The sequence below is a fragment of the Apteryx mantelli genome, chromosome 27 (genome assembly GCF_036417845.1).
Source record: "Apteryx mantelli isolate bAptMan1 chromosome 27, bAptMan1.hap1, whole genome shotgun sequence".
NCBI lineage: Eukaryota > Metazoa > Chordata > Aves > Apterygiformes > Apterygidae > Apteryx > Apteryx mantelli.
In genome coordinates, this window is record NC_090004.1 from 6,618,928 (window position 1) to 6,638,095 (window position 19,168).

The 19,168-nt window shown below is 64.8% G+C and overlaps 1 protein-coding gene across 1 annotated transcript; it reads left to right on the forward strand.

Annotated features, from left to right (window-relative positions):
* The first annotated feature begins 1,277 nt into the window (after positions 1 to 1,277).
* COL9A2 (collagen type IX alpha 2 chain) lies at positions 1,278 to 18,118 on the forward strand. Its single transcript, XM_067311699.1, has 32 exons — positions 1,278 to 1,455; positions 3,333 to 3,407; positions 4,187 to 4,222; positions 4,314 to 4,376; positions 5,653 to 5,706; positions 6,075 to 6,110; positions 6,320 to 6,343; positions 6,810 to 6,863; positions 7,177 to 7,230; positions 7,443 to 7,490; positions 8,100 to 8,156; positions 8,324 to 8,377; positions 8,600 to 8,653; positions 9,346 to 9,399; positions 9,551 to 9,604; positions 9,693 to 9,746; positions 10,168 to 10,221; positions 10,449 to 10,502; positions 10,796 to 10,849; positions 11,024 to 11,068; positions 11,178 to 11,231; positions 11,970 to 12,023; positions 12,100 to 12,153; positions 12,947 to 13,018; positions 13,733 to 13,768; positions 14,644 to 14,688; positions 14,981 to 15,013; positions 15,622 to 15,768; positions 16,256 to 16,310; positions 16,396 to 16,584; positions 17,079 to 17,156; positions 17,238 to 18,118. The coding sequence occupies exons 1-32, from the start codon at positions 1,372 to 1,374 to the stop codon at positions 17,441 to 17,443; spliced, it is 2,085 nt and encodes a 694-aa protein (XP_067167800.1). The 5' UTR covers positions 1,278 to 1,371; the 3' UTR covers positions 17,444 to 18,118.
* The last annotated feature ends 1,050 nt before the right edge of the window (positions 18,119 to 19,168 follow it).

Below are 19,168 nucleotides of genomic sequence, written 5' to 3' on the forward strand. Positions count from 1 at the left end.
GCTGGCGGGGGCAGCCGGGCGCAGCAGCCAGGCGCAGCCCCAGCGCGGACGCGCGGAGCGGCGACGGGGCTCGGGCTCTGCGTGGACCCAGTCCTGGGGTCGCGACTCAGCCCCCGCTCGCTGGGACACGTCCCCGAGCGGATGCAGGCACATGGCTTCAGCTGGGGCCGGCTCTAGTCGCCATCCGTGGCAGGACACGCCGGGGCAGCAGGGATGCGGGGGAACGGGACGGAGCAGGGATTTGTTGTCGCTGCCCTCGGGGGGCGTCGCGGGAGCCCTTCGAGCGCAACGGCCGGCCGCCGAGCCCGGTGCACCACTGATGGAAATGTGTCATGGTTTTTAGAAGAAAAAACTGTTTCCTCGAAGAATTTTTAGTATCAGCAGATGAGTGCCTGGGATTAAGCAGGCCTGACTCCCAGCTTCAGGCATTCCAAGTGCATCACTGAAAAATCTGGGAAACGGCTTAAAAATCAAGGCGGGAGCTTTATTTATTTAAGAGCAAATATCGGGTGTTTCTTGCCAGGGCACGGGGCTGGCAGGCCTCGCTCCGCAGCCAGCAGGGTGGGCAGCCCCTTCGCTGCACGGCTCTGCACACAGCGATCGTCCCAGCTCCAGCAGCTGGGACTTTGGGCAGCGAGCAGGGTGCCAGGCACGGCGGGTGCACGGAGCGGGGACAGCGGGGAGCCCGCGAGCAGCCCGGGCCGCCCCGTGGGAACCGCGTTGTCCATCTTCCCACGGCGACGGGCCTCGTTCCCTGGTCGGCGCTGCTGGGTGAATTCCCAGCATAGCTGCCGCCTTGCTTTCCCAGGGCCACCCCGAATCCACGGGGGGTTTCTCAGCGGCTGCTCGCAGCTCCTCCTGGCACGTTTCGTCCCCCCGGGACCGGCCCGGCGCAGGCTGGACCGACCGGCCGTGCCTCGACTGTCGGAGCCCGCAGCGGGCGCATGGCCTTGCCGGGGCCGGGTGGGGGCTGAGAGCAGCGCCCGGGCTCCCAGGGCAGGAGCGGGGTGGCGCGAGGCAGACCCCTGCCCGGCTCACAGCCCCTCGCCCGCACCGGAGCCGCCCGGGGCTGCTCGTGCCAGCAGGCGCCAAGGCGGCAGCCGGCAGCCCGGCCCGGCCGGCGCAGCCCAAAATAGCTGCGGGCTCACCTGGGGGGGCGCGCGGGGCCGGGGGCCAGCCCGCCTGCCCTCGCCTCTGGGCTGCTCCATATTAATGAGCCTGGCCCCTTCCTCCTCCTCCTCCTCCTCCTCCTCCTCCTCCTCCTCGGCAGGCTGCCGGGGGCGCGCGCTGGGGCCGGGCAGTCGGGGCTGCCGCACACCTGAGCACCGCCGAGCTGGGCCAGCACCGCCGCGGGCTTGCGGCACCCTCGCCATGGCCGGCTCCCCGGGCAGCCTCAAGCTCTGCCTCCTCCTCCTCCTCCTCCTCCAGGCCACCGGCTTCTGCCTGGCTCAGCTCGTAAGTGCTCCGCTCTGTCCCCTTCCGCGGCCGGACGCCCGAGCCCCTCAGCCCGCTTGCCCCTCTGGGGCTCCCCGCTCCTTTTTTCCACCCCTTTTGCTCACTCTCCCCTCGTGCAGGGGGGGGCAGCACCGGTCCCCGGCCGGGCTGCGGAGCCCCATCCCCTCCGGGGAGCTCCCCGTGCCGAGCGCTGCCCGCAGCCCCACGCGGAGGGCCGGGAACGGGGCCGGGCTGCGCGGCGACGTCCGCCCCGCTCGCGTTTGGCACTCGCTGGCCGAGCGCTCGGTTTGCCCTTTGGGGCGGGATGGGGGCTTTCGCCGCCGTTTCTGCTCCCTCCGCTGCAGCACCCAGCTCTTTTGCCTCCTGTCCCTTGGGAAACGTGTGCTGGGGTCCGGCTAGCCGGCAGCACCGCGGGGCGGCCAGAGGGCTCTGCCCACCACCATGGCCAGGAAGGGCTCAAGCCCGGGATGCATGGCGCAGGCAGAGGCCCTTGGAGGTCTGCGGGCATTTGCCGAGGGCCAGCAGGGATCTAGTGCGGCAGCGGAGGCGACACGAGTCGGGGTCCCGGAGGGCTCCCCAAACTTACCCAAAGGCAGGAGAAAATGAATCAGAGAGAAAAGAGCAAGTGAAGGAAGCGTCTCCCAGTGCTGCCGAGTGCGAGCGCTGCCCGGGGAAGGGAAGCAATGCTCCTCCGCAATCACACCCGCCAGGAGAGAGGCCATCACCGCCCAGCCCCAAAAATCAGATGTTTAGAACAGAAGTGGTGTAACGTTTGGGGAAATCTCCCCCCATGGAAGAGAAGCTGGGTTGTGCTGCCGCAAAGGTGGCTCACCTCTGCCGAGGGCCGGGGAGGGTCCGGCTGCCTTCCCGCAGCAGCCCCGATGCCGGCAGCCACGGCGGGGGCTCGGGGAGCTCCCGAAACAAAGAACCGTTTGGAAAGGGCTTGGGCAGCACAAAGGTGCTATTCATGGGTGCTTCCAGGCGGGATCTCTCCCTGCCCAGACGGGGAGGGGGGTATTTCCAAGGTGAAGCCAGGGGGGTCTCTCAGTTTTGCCCACAAACGAGCAGGACTGCTCATCCTTGTAAGCTGTGCTTTAAAATAAATAAGCCTCGAAGAACGGAGGAGCCCCAGGCAGTGTCAGACACAGGCAGCCTGTCTGAGTTTCATTTCCAAGAACACCAGGGATTCGGTCTCCAGGAGCAGAGTCTCTTCCCTGAAAATGCCCCGTTAGGATAACAGAGATTTATTTGCAAAGCTCTTCCTGGGGAGCCGTGTAAAAACCTCAGAGCTGGAGGCCAGGCTGCTCCTGGAGCTCCCCTGACGCCGCCTGAATGGCGCTTTTGTGAGATGCTGAAGAGCGATGCTGCAAACGCGCCGCGGAGCCGGCCCCGGGCAGAGCGCCAGGCGGGCGCAGGGCGCGCACGGAGGCCGGGACGCGGGCTCCCGCCGTGGGCTCGGCCTCCCCGTTCAACGCCAGCGGCTCCAGGCGTCGAAGTCCTGCCGGTGCTTGCGGAAACCCCGGCGCGGGGGCTGCACCCCGAGCAGAGAGGGGCCTCTGCAAAGGCTGCCGTCGCCCTGCTGAGACCCCGAGCGACCCCCGCTTTCCCCAGCCCGGCCGGAGGGAACCAGGGCGCTAGTAGTTCAAGCATGCAGGGGGAATTTCCCGGGTTTCCCCATCCGTGCCCTTGCTTGGGGGCCTTTGGGACGGGACGGGCTGCCCCGGGGCAGACGGCAGGGGAAGCGGGAGCTGTCGCGTGGCGCCTGGGGGTGCTCGCCCCGGTCCCGGCGCGTGCAGGCGGCGGGCGCTGCTCCCTCCGAGCCCGAGCATCTCCGTCCTGACGCGAGCCCTGCCTCCTCTCCCCCCCCCCCCCCTTAGCGAGGTCCGCCAGGAGAGCCCGGCCCGCGAGGGCCCCCCGGTCCGCCAGGAGTGCCGGGAGCCGACGGCATCGACGTGAGTACAGGGCCGCGGGGAGGGAGGGGGCCCGGGGCACAAAGAGGGACATTGTGTCGGGGCGGCAGCTTGCGGCTGGGGCCGGCCCCTGCGAGGAGCCGGATTTGCAAAGGGATGTAGACTCCTAAATGCACGGAGAAGGCTCCGGCTGGGCCTTCGGGAAACGCTCCGAGGCCAGCTGGTGGGTGCCTGCAGCCGTAGCCTCCGAAAAAAACCTTGGGATACGGGGTCTGATCTGCTTCCTGAGGGGCACGGCGATAGGGAGCTTGTCGCGCACGGTGAGCGCTGTCCCGCGGCCCCGTGGCAGCGTCCTCAGGGCCCCCCCCGGGGGGGGGGCAAGGAGGGTGCCGGGGGTGCCGGGATGAGGCCCAGAGGTGCCCCCGAGGAGGAGGATGCCGTCGGGGCAGCAGGGAGCAGCGCGCCGGGATGCGGGTGCCCGTGCGGCGGCGGTGCCGGTGCCGAGACCCTCGCGGGGGTGCGGGGGGGGGGAACCACCGAACACAGCGGGGATTTGTGAGCCGGCAGAAAGCGCCTTTCTGTGCGCCTGGCCCCAGGCTCCACCCTGGCCCCAGGGTGTTATTTTAGTGCTATTTTTACCCCAAAGCCGCAGCCTTCCTGCAACCGCACCGAAGCGCGCTCTGTTCCTCGCTCCAGCCCCGGCCCGGCCTCCAAGCTGGGGGCATCCCGCACCTCTCGGCGGCTTTGGGGGGGCACGGGAGGACATGGAGCAGGCCCTGAGCAAAACCCCCCCTTTTAATAACCTTCTTCTCTTTCCGCAGGGTGACAAAGGCTCGCCCGGCGCGCCTGGCCCCTCGGTGAGCATAGGTGCCTCCTTCCGAGCTCGCGGATTGCCTCGTCCCTTTGGGAAGAGCCGCCTTTTAACTTGTGCACGTGCCTCTTTTAAAGGGTGCCAAGGGGGAGCCCGGAGCGCCCGGTCCGGACGGGCCCCCAGGGAAGCCCGGCATCGACGTGAGTACAGCCCCTCGCCTTCCCGGCGCGGCTCCGATCCGAGCGGGCTCTCGGCAAACTCCGCTGATCTCCCGGCTCGGGGAGCAGGAGTTTGGCTGGGGTCTGCGTCTGAGCCCGTCACCCCCCCCCCCCCCGGGTGCTGGGAGCTCTTAGCTCTGCCCCGAACGGGAGCAAACGTGACCCTGCCGAGCCCTGAGATGCCTCTTCTCAAGCAAAGCGCGGAGGAGCTCCGTGCAATCCTGCCGGCACTCCCGAGGCCGGGCCTGCGCCGGCTAAAGCCCTTGGATCCTTTTCTGCCATGCACGAGGAAGTGCCAAAATCCCTCCGTGCGGCAGCTCAAAGCGCCTTTACGTTCGCAGCAAGAAACGCAGGCCGAGCGCGGCGCCTCCTTGGAGCTCGGGGGCCGCAGCTGCCGCCCTGCCTCCCGCCGCCCCCGGCTCCCGAAAGAGCGCAGGGGGAAGAGCAGGGGAGCGGGAAGGGTGCCCGGCGTCCGCCCGGAGAGCAGCGCTGCCCGGGTGCGCGTCTGAGCGCGTCGCACGTCTACGTGCTCACCAGCAGGACGCCCAAACTGCAGGGCCCTCTTTTGTGTCTCCGGACGCGCCTCCATAAAAATTTGGGTTTTAGCTATTCTTCAGTAATAAATGAATAGAATAATAAATGTCATTATCAGCATGCATTATTCAGCCAGGCTAATCTGCCCTGCAAAAGATTTTCAGCCCTGTTGAATAAAGCAGCAGAACGGAGCCGGGCTGAGCGAGCGGCTTTGCGCTCCCGGCGTCCCGAGGGCTTTGCAGCGTGCAGGAATTAGACCACACGGCAGGTGTAGCGCAAGCAACCAGCTACAGCGCTTAACACCTCTTTATAGGAAGCCGGATGCGGCCCTCAGCGATGCTGGTGAAGCCGGCACGCTCCTCCGGACCCACACGGGTGTAGCTGGGCTCCCAGAGGGGCTGTGGTCTCGCATGCCTCTCCGGCGCCGATCCGGTGCCGATCCTTGCCGAGCCCCCCCAGGCTGAGCCCCGTCGCAGACATCGCGAGGAGCCTGCGGTGGTTTATTCCCAACTGGTTTGCACCATCGGGGCTGCACTCCAGCATCGCCGGGTTTGGTACCCGGCATCTGCATAGCAGACACAAAGTCCCCACTCGTAACCCCCCAGGGTGGCGGAAGCAGCCTGGACAGAAATGCTGGAAAATGTTGGAAAGCAGAGCGGCGCGGGCAGCGAGGGGGAAGGCCGGCTACGCATGGCAGTAACCTCCAGCATCTCTCCTCTTGCAGGGCCTGACGGGAGCAAAGGGGGAACCGGGGCCCGTTGGCGGGCCAGGAATTAAGGTAAGCGCGGGCAGTGCCGGGGCTGTTCCCTGGGGGCTGCGCTCGTCCCTCTCCCTCGGGAGCAGGGCGGTTGGGGAGGGGACGCGCTGCTGCAGCATTGCGGTGGTGCAGTACCGGGCTGCGGCAGGGCACCGAGGCTCCATCCCGCGTGGGACTGAGTATTAGCAGCTCATGCACGGCGCAGGCTCCCCTGCTCTGCCACCACCGTGCTGGTCCCGTCCGCCCCAGCAAGGGCACGGGCGAGCCTGGGGTGCACCAAGCCCCGCTGTTGCAACAGCCCGCGGCACGCTGGGTGTCCGGTGGGGCTCGGGGCCGTCCGAGTGCGGGACCAGGATTCGGCTCCTGACTCTCCCCTTCTGTCCCGACAGGGCCAGCCTGGACTCCCAGGGCCGCCGGGGCTCCCCGTGAGTATCTCCCTCTCCAGCGGGTGATGGAGCACCCGGCTCCCGGGTGGGAGCAGCGCCCGGAGCAAGGCTTTGCTCTCCCGCCGCGTCCCCAGGGGCGGCTGAGCGCTGCCCTCTTGCCCCAGCCCTGCACGGGGCAGAGGCACCGCTGGGTTTTGGCTGGGGGGGATGGAGGACGTGGACCCACTGTGTCTTTTTTCTTGTTTCAGGGCCCTTCGCTGCCAGGACCACCCGTAAGTGCTGTGCTGGAGGGGCTGGGGTGGTCGGCCGGGACGCCCGCTCGGGGTTGTGCTGGGAGAAGTCAAATCCCGGCACCCCCAGAGGGAGACTGAGGTCCCCGAGCTCTCTGCAGCCCTCAGCAATCCTGGGGCTAAGCCCGAGGCTTGGGGAAGGGTGAGCCGAATATTCGTGATGGGCCACGTGGCCAGGGATCGGCTGGACTCTCTCACTGCTGGTTCTCCACCAAAATCGGGAAGGGTGCAGTGTCCCTGCACAACTCCTGGGGTGTCTCAGCCTTGCCGGTACGTGGCAGGGTTGTAAATGCGATAGCGCAAGGACGAAGCGGGCTCACGCGCAGCCGGCGAGCCCAAACACCGGTGAGATCGGTGTGTTTGCAATGGGGGCTCGCAACCCTGTTAGAGGGGAGACGCTCGTGGGACCCGGCAGGCGCATTCAGCGAACGTCCCTCTTCTTCCTCAGGGGCTTCCGGGCCAGGTCGGACTGCCCGGGGAGATCGGAGCGCTGGGACCCAAGGTGAGGGCTGCTCCGGGCACCGCCCCGGAGGCAGCGCGGCGGGCGGACGTGCGGGGAAACCCTCCCCTCCTCGCCAGCCCGGTCCGTTCCTCGGCGCTTCGGGATAACCGGGGACATCCCCTGCGAACGTGGGCGAGCGCGGTCCCAGCGCGGGAACGGAAGGGTGGTGGAGCCCCTGCCCTCCATCCTCTCCGCAGCCATTTCCCGCGGGTGTCCGGTCTCCGGTGCTTTATTGCCCCGTCTCTGCGCTGGCTCCCGCTGTAGCCATCGACCTTCCTAAAGTCTCCTTCCCTTGGGGCTCTTCTTTTCCTAGGGTGATCCCGGACCCGATGGCCCGCGGGGTCCCCCAGGCCCTCCCGGGAAACCTGTGAGTATCTCCCCTGGCCTGAGCAGGGCTTCGTGCAGGAGGGAGATCCCGTAACTCAGGCCCCGGCCCTCGTCCCCGTCCTTCAGCAGCCGGGGCAGGGGCTGAGCCCCGATGGAGGGTGCAGGGACGCGGGCGGGTGGAGGCAGCTCGGCCCGGAGCGTCGCTGTGGGCAGCGCCGTGGCAGGAGCCTGAAGGATGCTCTCTCCTTCCAGGGCCCCCCCGGACACGTCCAGGGACTGGAAGGCAGCGCTGACTTCTTGGTAAGAGCCGCAATTACCGTGTGCTTGCAACGGGCCTCCGCAGTTTAACGACGGCTGGAAGATTGCACCAGGCATTGCCTGGAAGTACGTTAACCCTGGCGATTTGGTGACAGCCTGGAGACGCTGGGGAGCAAAGCGAGGGCTGATCCCGGCGTGACCTCCTCCCCGGGGCTGACCGTGCCCAGCCTCGCTGCAAGTGCCCTCGGGGGGCGGCAGCTCCCCGCTTTCCTGCTGGGGCCGGGGGCTTGCCGAGCCTCCCGTGCGGAGCAGCCGGCTCCGTGCCCAGAGCTGGTCCCGTTGCCCTTCGCTGGCTCCCCGTCGGGACTGGCGGAGCGGGATTGACCGCGGAAAGCAGCGCCGGCAGGGGATGGCGGGGAGCCTCTGCGGTGCCCGGGGCCGGCTCGGTGCCTGGGGCGAGAGCGGCTGCCGGGGGAGCAGGGTCTGCAACGGCACGGTGCCGCGAGCGCGCCGTCCCCGCGGGCTGTGTCGCGCAGCCCAGCTTAGACGCTCCAGCACGTCCTTCCCTGGCCGGCAGCAGGGCCAGGGCACGGCTTCGCCACGGCTTTGGGCCAATTCCCAGTTAAAACGTGCATCTGTTCTCCCCACCAGTGTCCCACCAACTGCCCACCAGGTCCCAAGGGTCCCCAAGGACTGCAGGGACTGAAGGTAAGGGAGCCCGGAGGTGCCGGCGAGCCGGCACGTCCCCGGGGTGGGCACATCGCCGGCAGGGTTGGCTCCGGGTGCTGCTGCCCGCGGCCCGGCTGCGCCCTGCCGAGGATGCGGCTTCCGCCCTGGTGCCCAGGGGAGCTCACACTCTTCCTCTTCTCCCGCAGGGACACAGGGGCCGCCCCGGCGCCCTTGGAGAGCCTGGCAGGCAGGGCCGGCAGGTGAGCACGGCCGGGCCCCCCGGGGCTGGGAGGAGGAGGAGGAGGACGGTGGGGTTGATCTTTCCCGGAGGGGGTCCTCCGTGGAGGATGGGGCTCCCCACTTCCCAACCCCCCCGGGTGAGAGGGGTCTTGTCCTGAGCCGACCCCGGGGCGGTCGATACCCCTGCGTCACCCGCAGAGGCTCCCCCGCGCTCACGTCTCTTCTCTCCGGCTCCTTCCCAGGGCCCCAAGGGTGACGTCGGCGCCTCCGGAGAACAAGGCATCCCCGGCCCTCCAGTAACGTATTTATTTCCATTTGCTGCTGTTACCCCGGGTGCTTGGGGCTGACCGGCGTGGGGATGTGACCAGCCCAGCGTGTCCCTGCTCCTGGGGACCAACCGCTGGCACCAGCACGAAGCCTTCGCCCCGTCCATCCTCCTCCTCCTCCCCGCTCATGCTGGCGGCCTCCCGGGGCAGCGCTGGGCAGCGGGAGCATGTGTGATGGCCGGGGCATCTCGGTCCCCGGCCAGCGGAGTGGGCTGCCCCGATAACGCACTGACCCCGGCCAAACCCCCCGCTGGCGCTGAGCCCCCGGTACCCTGCCGAGACGGGGCTCATCCTGCCCCGCTCTCTGCGGGGGCGTGAGGATTAAGTTGTCCGAGATTGCTGAGCGCTTTGAAGATGAAAAGCAATTAACGGGCTGAGCCCTTCAGTCTGGGAAAGAGCAAAATCCGTTGGAAGCCGACAGCTTGGTCGGAGGAAGGAGCACCAGCCTGCGCCCGCCGCTGTTATCAAACCGAGAGCTGGAGCGGGGCCGGACTGGCGCGCGGCAGAGTCCGGAGCGGGCGGCAGGCCTGAAACGCCTCGTATTTGGCAAAAAGCACTGATTTCCGATACCAGCTTCTGCTTTAATTGCTGTTTCCTCCTGGGCTGCTTCTGGGGAGAGATCCAGGTTCCGGCTCAGCCTGCTTGTGGTTTATTCCCTGCAGGGACCGCAGGGCCTGAGGGGTTACCCCGGCGCGGCGGGACCCAAGGGCGAGACGGTAAGCGCTCGCAGGGACGAGGCGGCCGCGGCGCCCGGCTGCCGTCCCGACGGCGCTGCCTTTCCCGCGGGCTCGTGGCCGGAGGGGAGCAGGGCTGGGGGTTATACGGGAGGAATCAACCCCCCCCCCCCCCGGTGCTCTTTTTTTGCAGGGTCCTGCTGGCTACAAAGGGATGATCGGGACCATCGGAGCCGCCGGGCGGCCGGTGAGTGCTGTGCTGTCCCTCGTCCCCGGCGCTGGCGGGGGGGCTGGCGGTGGCCCCGCGCTCAGCCCCCGTCTTTCTCGCCCCCCAGGGCAGGGAAGGCCCCAAGGGACCGCCCGGGGAGCCCGGCGAGAAGGGAGAGCTGGTAGGTACCGCGCTTCGCCGCTGAGCATCCCCCGCCTCGCAGAGGAGCCCAGCCTGCCCTGTGCTCCGTCTGATTCCGGGCTCTTCCCTCGGCCCGGGTTGGAACGCCACCAACTTTCATCCCGTGCAAACAGGATTAGAGACCTCCTGGCTGGGGGGAAAGGCTCAAACTGGAGATTTCTGTTGGCTCCAAGTTTCCCAGCTCGCCTCTCGCAGTGAGGGTGCAAGCAGGGGGTGCCGGGGATGGGGGCCCTGTGCCCGTCTCGCCCGGGAGCGGGTCCATCCGGACACCCCTGCCTGGGCTGGCACCCTTGGTCCCACCAGGGCCGGTGCGTCCCCTTGAGCCCGAGGGCAGGGACACGACCGTCCCGGCCTCCGCGCCAAATAGCTGGTGAAATAACGCTTGCTCTCTCCCGGTGCAGGGTGGCCGTGGCATCAGGGGTCCCCAAGGCGACATCGGCCCCAAGGGGGAGAACGTAAGTACAGCCGCCCTCCAGCCGGGCCCCTCGGCGGTGCTTCGGGCCAGAGCTCCGGCGCTGAGCCCCGTGCAAGGAGAAGGACGGAGGTCTCCAGGGAGAGGAGCCGCTTGCTCCAGCACGGGCTGGGTTTTGCAGCGCGCATCCCAGCCCAGCTTGGCGTGGTCGCGGCGTGCCCTCGCCTCTCTGGGAGGTGCCGCACAGACCGACTCTCCCTCCTTCCGCAGGGTCTCCCGGGCATCGACGGCAAGGACGGCACGCCGGGAATCCCAGGCGTGAAGGTGAGGCACCGCACGGACAGGGGAGCGCCGGCTGCCCGGGCTCTGCGGGCAACTCCCTGCGGTGGCGATGGGGAACGGATACGTGCTGCTCCCTGTTCGGGTGCTTGCTGGAAATAAAGGGACAGCGAGGGGCACCTTGGCCTTGATGTGGCGTCTCCCCAACTGGTGGAGTCTGGCTGTCCCCGTGGGGCAAAGGGAGGATGGCCTCTCTCGGCCAGGAGCGCCTTGTCCCATCCCCAGGGACCTTTCCGCATCCTCTGCCGTGCAGCAACGCCTCCGCCTTTCCCTTGCAGGGCAGCGTGGGACAAGCCGGCCGCCCGGGGCCTCCAGGCCACCGGGGACAAGCTGTGAGTATTGCATGTAGGACCCCACCCCCCCCCCGGGTGGTACCCCATCACTCATGGGGGTCCCCCGTCCCCCAGCTCGCCGGGGCGCAGGGCCGGCACCCAGCGGAGGTGCTGCCTGCCGGCGCGGGGCAGCAGGCAGCTCCCTGTGTGCTGATCCTGGCTGTGTTTCCGTAGGGCTTGCCGGGCCAGCCGGGAAGCAAAGGCGGCCCCGGAGACAAGGTGGGTCAGGCGATCCGCGGAGCCGCGGGACGCCCTCCGGGAACGGCGCGTCTGCGGGCTCACCCGCGAGCCCTCGACACTCTCGATCGCGCCCGCCTCTCTTCCGCAGGGTGAACCCGGTCCTCGAGGCCAGCCAGGTGTCACCGGTGCCCCCGGGCAAATCGTAAGTAAAGAGATGCCATCTGCTTCCTAATGGGAGTCTCTGGCGCCGCTCCCGGCAGCCCGGGCAAAGCCTCCTTCCGGCCAGCCCGGGGTTTGTTTTCTCTCTCTCTCTTTCTCTTTTTTCCCTATTTGCTGTCAAATAGAGAACGGAATTGGCTGCTTTCCCTCCCCAGCCCTCCTCCTTCCCTCCGTCCCCCGCTATTTGTGGCAGGGGAGCTGCTCGGAGGAGCAGCGTTGGCAGCAAACGCAAACCTTGTGAACATGACTCAGGGCCTGCAATAAACCCTTGGAAAGCAGCAGGTTGTCCACGGACATCTGTTTTTAGCAGGCATGAGCTTTCTCGGAGACTGTTAATCCCCGGTGGCTCCTGTGCAGCCCCTTTGCGGGGCTCATTGCCCCGGCGCCTCCCAGACCCTCTCTCTGCCTGTGTCCCGTCCACTGGCACCCAGAAGTGGCCAGGACCTGTGTCCGCTGATCCCCCCATCGCCCGTGGGGTGCTGCTCGGACCACAGCATCTTCCATCACTCTGGGGCCGCGCTCTGCCGCCTGGCTGCGGGGGACAAGGACTGGCCTTGGGAAGGGCACGGGGCGCCCGTCCCGCTGCCGTCTCCCCTAGAAAGCGCGACGGGCAAATGCTCGTGCACGAATGCAAAACCAGGCAGCACTGTCAGCCCCCGAGCTGCCCATTCGCTGCCCCTCACCAGGAATAACGCCCCGTTCTGGATCTTTTCGCTCCTAGGGTGAACCAGGACCTCGGGGTGAGCAAGGACCACAGGGTGTCCGTGGGCTGAAGGTGAGTCCGGGAAGCAGCGGGACGCGTGGCTGCGTGGTGACCGGCCCCTGACCGACTCTTCCTTTGGTCTCTGCAGGGAGATCGGGGTGAGCGAGGCCTCGTGGGTCCCCCCGGGGATCAGGGCAGAGTGGTGAGTACGTGCTGGGCCCCCTCCCGGGGCTTGGGGCTGGAGCCCGTAGTGGGAAACGGCTTTGCCGTCCCCGGAGCCGCAGGGACCCATGCCGGGAGAGACCCTGCCGCTGCAGCGCAGCCTGGAGGTTTTAAGGCTTGGACCACTGCGCATCTCCCCTTTGCTCGCTGCGGGGTTTGATCGCTAGCCCCGTCCTGCTGCGCGTGGCCGGACAGGGCGAGGGATTAGCCAGCAGAGCAAGTGCGCAGGGATTAGCGGTCCCCGGGGCCAGCGGCATCTTCAGCCCAGCCAGGAGTGGAATTTCCTCCCAGATACCCAGCAGGGAGAGCGCTCGGCTCCTCCTGGAGGCTTTCCCAGCCTGGAAAACAGCCCCAAAGCGACCTGGGGATGATGCACAGAGGGGGCAGGAGGTGTCCGGCTCCCCCGGACCGCGGGGCTGTGCCGGGCTCCTGGGCACGCCTGCGTGCCAAAGGGAGCGCGGTGCCTTCCTCCCTGGGGCTGGACGTCTCCCCAGGCCTCCTGCGGCAGGGGCTGCCCAGTCTCCCCGGTCGGGAAGGCCTGGGAACGTGTCTGCTGGGCGGCGCAGGGCCGCGTCTCACCGCTGCTGCTGGCGGTCTCAGCGGCATCCGGCAGAGCCTTCCTTATCCACCCATGGGTAATCGTCGGCACCGTCGCGTCAAACCAGAGCCACCGCAAAGGTCGACCTTCGTCCAGCTCTTTTACAAGTTTCTTTTCCACAGCCGCTTCTCATTCACCAGAACTTTCTCTTTCTGTGCGTTACCTTCATTTCCAGGGTGCTAAAGGGGAACAGGGCCCTCCAGGAATCCCAGGAGCCCAAGGCTTGCCGGGAGTCAAAGGAGACAAGGTGATCACCCTGCGGCTCCTGGCCCTGGAGCAGTCAGCAACAGGGGGCAAGTTCAGGAAAAGCAGAAGGGAGAAACGCTCTGTGAAGCTCTTTAAATGTTCCTGCAAGAAAAGTGACTCCCTGCAGAAACCTTTGCTGTTGGAGAGACAAGTGGCAAATCCGGCCCGAGCTTTACCGAGCAGCCGCGCTGCGGAGCCGTGGGGTTTGACGGGCAGGCAGTGGGTGTACTTGCCGTGGGAATGAGGGGGCAGGCGGGTGGGCAGATGGGACAGAGCGGTGGGCACGGTGGAGGGGAGGAGATGAACGATGAAGACAAGATGACAGTGCAGGGACTCAGGGCTGAGTCACTTGCAACGTTTCTCCTAACACAGCGGATCTATTTTAGATCTTGCTGCAGGATCCTGTATTTGCCCAGAGCTGGTGCCACAGGGAACCTGTTCCTTGGACTGGGACAAGCTGGGATCTAGCTTTAATACAGAGGGCTGAGACATCAGGAGAGTAGCTGGGCAGGCAGGAGATATCTGAGCCTGGTGGGAAGCCCAGGATGGAGTTTTTAGCAGACAAGATTTTGGGGCCCAAGGTGCCTGTCAGATCCACCTTGCTGCACCATGAACCACGTATGAACCCCTGCCACAGCCCGCACATCCGACCCCGCATGTTTCCTCCCTCCCTTGCGTGCTCCCAGGTCTCACCGCAGTCTCTCCTCTCCTCCAGGGCTCCCCGGGGAAAACCGGCCCCAAAGGTGGTGTTGTGAGTATACGCTCTTCCCGCCGCTGCGCTGGGTGGCTCGGGCAGGCTGGGGGGAGAAGTGCCGGCACCTGCATTTATCAGGGCTGACGCCCACCTCTGTCGATGGGTGACTCAGTGGGATGCTCCCAGCTGCCGGGTGTTAGCTGCCAGCTGGGAGTCCCTAGCCTCCGCTTCGTGGCATGAGCAGCTGTGCAATAAAACTTTGAGTTGTTTCAAAGGCATTTTTCCCCCTTCCATGGGAAAGCTGGAAGGATCTGCTTTTCCTTCCCAAAAAGCAAAATGTTTTGTAAACTGGGCGATTTCCCAGAGTCTTTCATGCAGCTGCTCTAGTGGCAGCAGTTTGCAGGTTGCATTCAGCCTTGCTGACCCCCTCCCAGAACTGACCGTGCTCCCAGGACTAACTGGCTTGAGCCGAGTCTCATATGAGCCCTGCGTGGGCTCTGAGTGTGCAGAGGGTGACACGAGCAGTGATGCTCATTAGTGGCCTGGACCACCAGGTTAGAGGATGATGCACGAGACTGTAAAAGCTATAGACCTGGTATCGCTCAGTGCACGGGCTGGAGGGTCAGTGCTGCGGGCAGAGGTGGGCACTCGCCCTCCTGCCTGCATTTGCTCCCAAGCATAAGCTTTTGCCCAGGCAGCCTGATGCACCACTGAAACGGAGGTGCTAAAGATCTTCCTCCCACTGCAGGGAGCTGGTGGAAGGACCAGGCTTTTTTTATATCGTCCCCTTGAGCATCCCCCATGGCTGTGACTGCAAGTAACTGCGCAGACAAAAAGCAGATCTAGAACAGCAGGCCAGAAAGAGTGATTAAAATTGCTCCAGAGAAGGTGGGCGGTGGTGAAGTTTCACAACTCTTGTGTCTTTCCTCCAGGGAGACCCAGGTGTTCACGGCCTCTCGGGGGTGAAGGGAGAGAAGGTAGGTACCCGCAGGACAGGCCTGCTGGAGGGTTTCTGGGGTTGAGGGTGAGGGCTGGTGGCAGATGTGGTTCCCTGCACCCACAGCCCTGCACCACATGCCCGGTGCAGCACATGTGGCCGGTTTGTGAGAGCGGGGACACGTGCGTGTCCCCCGCTGGCACCCACTGCTCTGTCCCTGCCTCCTTGCCGTGCCGCACTGGCAGCTGCATCTTGTCCCAGCTCAGGCCCTCAGCAGTGTTTGTAGATTTGTGCTGTTTCCCCATTGCATTTCTTGTATCTTCTGTCCCCAGGGGGAATCAGGCGAGCCAGGGCCAAAGGGACAGGTGAGTGATGGTGGCTTTAGGAGATGGTGATTCCCCACACCTTCTCTCTGGGTGGCTCTCCAGGACTCCCTAGAGCCTGGGGACCACGAGGGCCAGGACAAGGTTTACCCAAAACTGGAGGCACTCTTCCTGCCCCATGACTGGTTTCCCTGAGTTGGACCACTCTGAGAAAACCCCCACCTTGGGCCAGTCCTGGCTGGCTTCCCCACACCAGCGTTTCCATTTCTGGATGATCCAGCCTGGAGCATCCTGCCAGCATAGGAACACAGCAAGCTGCAAGCGCGTGGGGAGCTGGTACCTTGTCCCTGCTGGAGGTGCGCTGCGTTGCGTTGCAAAAACCATCGCGGCTTTGCTGGGAGGCCTCTTGAGCTGGGATCCAGCAGAGCTCTGCTGAGCTGTGAGCCGGCCCCCGTCCGCGTGCATGTTGCAGGCTGGCGGTCGGTGACAGCGTTTTCACTGGAGATGGGCTTCAAGTGGCCCCAGGGTCAGACCCCGTTTGGGGTTCAGACCCCTGCTGCAAGCTGTGGCTCTGGAAATCCTCACGGTCCGTCAAGCGGGACGGGCCGGCGCTCGCCCGTTCCTGACGCCGCTCTCCATCCCTACCGCAGCAAGGCATCCGGGGCGAGCTCGGCTTCTCCGGCCCCGCCGGGGACGCAGGCGCGCCGGGCGTGAGAGGCTACCCGGGACCTCCCGGCCCGCGAGGACTCGTCGGGGAGCGCGGCGTGCCGGGGATGCCCGGCCAGCGGGGCATAGCCGTGAGTGACCCCCCCGCCCCAAAACCTCCCGATGTCCCCCCTACCCCCCAGCCCGTTCGTGCCTCCTACGCCCAGGGAAACGGCTGTCGGCAGGTGTCCCGGTTATCTTGTTCAGCTCTGCAGATTATTTTCCTCTGAGCTCTTCTTACCCACCACTTCCCCCGGAAGCGGCTGCTGTTCGGCTCGGCTCCGGCTAGCTGAGTCCTTGCAGCCACCCAGCGTCTAGCACCAGCGTGTGTCGTTGCAACCTGCCGGGGGGGATTTTTCCCTAAAAGCCTCATTCTAGAGTTGCAAAATGGAGCTGCAGAGAGCTAAGCGGGCTGAGGCCAGCGAGCAGGCTGCAGCGTGGCCGGGGGCGGCAGGGCATGCCCGGAACCGGGGCTGAGGCGCTCGTGCCGGCACCGACCGGCAAACGGGACGGTCCCAGCCGGGGTCTCCGGAGCGGGGAGCGCCCTTTACCGCATGTCCCCCTTGTCCCCGCTCTCAGGGCCGGGATGCCGGCGACCAGCACATCGTCGACGTGGTCTTGAAGATGCTGCAAGGTGAGGAGCGCCGGGTGCGCGGGGCGGCTCCGGCCGGGCAGCTCCCACCGCGCGTCCCCAACGCCGGCGTGCGCTTGCCTTACAGAGCAGCTGGCGGAGGTGGCGGTGAGCGCCAAGCGGGCGGCGCTGGGCGGCGCGGGGGCCATGGGGCCGCCCGGCCCCCCCGGCCCCCCGGGACCTCCTGGCGAGCAGGGGCCGCACGGAGCCATGGGGCCCCGCGGCATCCCTGGCATCCTGGGTGCCGCCGGGCAGATCGGCAACACGGGGCCTAAAGGTAGGTGGGGGCCGGCGGCGCTGGGAGAGGGGCGCGCCGAGGGGGGGGCCCTCGCTAGCCGCCTCTCAGGGCTGAAAGCAAAGGAGGCGCCGTAAAAATCAGCGGTGCCCAAACCCGGCTGGTTTATCATCCTGTTGCGTTCTCTTGCTTTGGGGTGGTTTTAGCAAAACGGAAAGGTGGTCTTTGCTTTCCAGAGGTGTTTTCCCATCCCCTTCCTGATGGGCCACCCTAGCCTCAAGGGAGCGCTTCCTCGTTTTTGTTCCCCTCTTTGAAATCCAGCTTTTCCCTGCACCAGCCCCAGCCGGGGCTGCCGGCGAGGCCGCGGCAGGCGGCAGCAGCTCCCGGCGGCGCTTGCCAATGCCGAAAATCCCGCGTGGGGGCTGCCTCCCCCCCCGTCCATCCCGCCCGCCCCTGGGGCCCTCTGCAGACCTCGCTGCACTTTTTGTGCTTTGTGCAGATATAACGAGTCCTTCCTCCCCTTCCTTTTCCTGCAGGGAAGCGAGGGGAGAAGGGCGAGCGCGGCGACACTGGCCGGGGCCACCCGGGAATGCCGGGCCCGCCGGGGATCCCAGGTAAGCTCTATCCTGCCGCCCGGCTGCTCCCGGAGCGGCGCCGGCGGGGGCCCGCGACCGACGGCCGCGCTCTCGTTGCAGGTCTCCCCGGCATCGCCGGCCACGCGCTCGACGGCAAGGCTGGCGAGCGGGGCCTGCCGGGAGCCCCCGGAGAGGCCGGCCGGCCGGGCTCGCCTGGTCCCGCCGGGCTCCCCGGCTTCTGCGAGCCGGCCGCCTGCTTGGGAGCCTCGGCGTACGCCTCCGCGCACCTAACGGAGCCAGGCGCCGTCAAGGGACCGACGTACTGAGGAGGCGCCGGAGGCGCGAGACTGCTGCGGGAACTGCCGCGGACCGAGCTGGAAAACCCCTTCCGGAGGCTGCTGCCTCGGGGCTGGGGCCAAAAAGACCAGAAAACTGCAAATCCTAGGGAGCGACCTGGCCGGGAAACCTCCGCCCATCCTGGGCTCCCAACGCGCCCTCTCTCCTCGGGTCGCAAGATGGTATTTGGCCATCGGGGAACTCTAAAGGAGGGGAAAAACGCAGCAGCGGGAATTTAATTTGATATAGGTAGAAATCCCCTCCAGCAGCTTGGTTCGTGGCGAGGAATAAAAAGACATCTCCCCCGTTACTGTCCTCCTTGGTAGGGTGCCTTAATTACCCCGTCTGCCCGTCCTCCGCTCCCTGTTGCCCCTTCTCAAAGAAATAAATTGTCTTTTATACAAATCCTCTCACTCTGATATGTTCTGCTTGGTGCTGGAGGGGAGGGTTTATGGCCAATTTCCTTTTTTTGTCCTATTTTTTAAAGGGAAAAGAAGAAATTGTGGTTTGATTATTTAAGAGACTTGCAAGATCCAGCCTTGTTCACTGCTGGGCACTTCCAGAGCTGTAAATCTTTGTAAAATAGGATTATTTTGTAACTATGAATAGAAGAACACCAACTTTTTAAAAAATGGACAATAAAAACAAGATGGATTTTTAATGAACTGAAACAATGTGTTGTTTTCTTTGAACCGGAGCTTGGTGGTGGAGCCTGCCCATGGTCCCCCCATGGCATCAGCAGGTGGGGGAGAAAGTGGGTCAGAAACACATTGGTCACAAGCAAATAACACCAAGATCACCATGTCCCCTTGCAATCAAGTGGGCCAGAAAACTATTAGTGGCATTGAAAAGGGTATTGATCTCTTTAATAGTTAAAAAGGAGGCCTGCAGCTATAACCAGATCCACAGGTGTCTTTCTCATTATTTCCATCGACAGAAGAAAGGATTAAAGCTGCACAGCGGGAGCAATGGGGCTTCGCTTTGTAAGATAAATAAAAATCAATTTTTGTTTATTAGCAAAGCGTGTTCGGCTTGGCAGGGTAACAAATCCCGAGGAGCGATGGCCAGAGCACCAAGAAGGACGGCCAGCCCCCTTCTGTGGAGCCGGCCACCCAGCGCGGCCCCTTGCCCCTGCCCCGCGCCGCAGAGCACCGCTCTCGCCTGCAAAGCGCCGTTCCCCAAACTCTTCAGAAGCATCCTGTATTCACCTTCCATTTAAAATTATTGCCCGGCTTCTCTGAGCCCTTTGCAAACCACTGCCTTGTCCCTTATTTGTAATCAGCAAACTTTAACGGGACACTCTTTTTATAAAAAAGTGGAAGTGAATTGCAAATGTTTTATTTGCAAGCTGGAATTTAATCAGGACATTAAGAAGGCTGCATATTAATTAGGGGCCAGGCACAGGCTGCTCCAGTGAGTGGCAAATGCGCTCAGACTCTGTCTCTTCATCAGAGCCCTCATCACTATTCATGAGAGAAACACAAGATTGGATGCCATTAGAGAGACAAGAGAGATTGAAATCTGAAAATCGGTGGAAATGAAACAGTTGGAAAGCATCCAGTCTGTGCCCCAAATAATAATAAATCATTATTGCGAGGAGGTTAAGAAATAGCCTTGCTGAATACTTGTCTCAGTTTCTGGACAAATCAAGAGATTTATCCTAATTTTTTTCAACATGGAACTTAATAGTAACGGACAGGGGGAATAAACTGTTA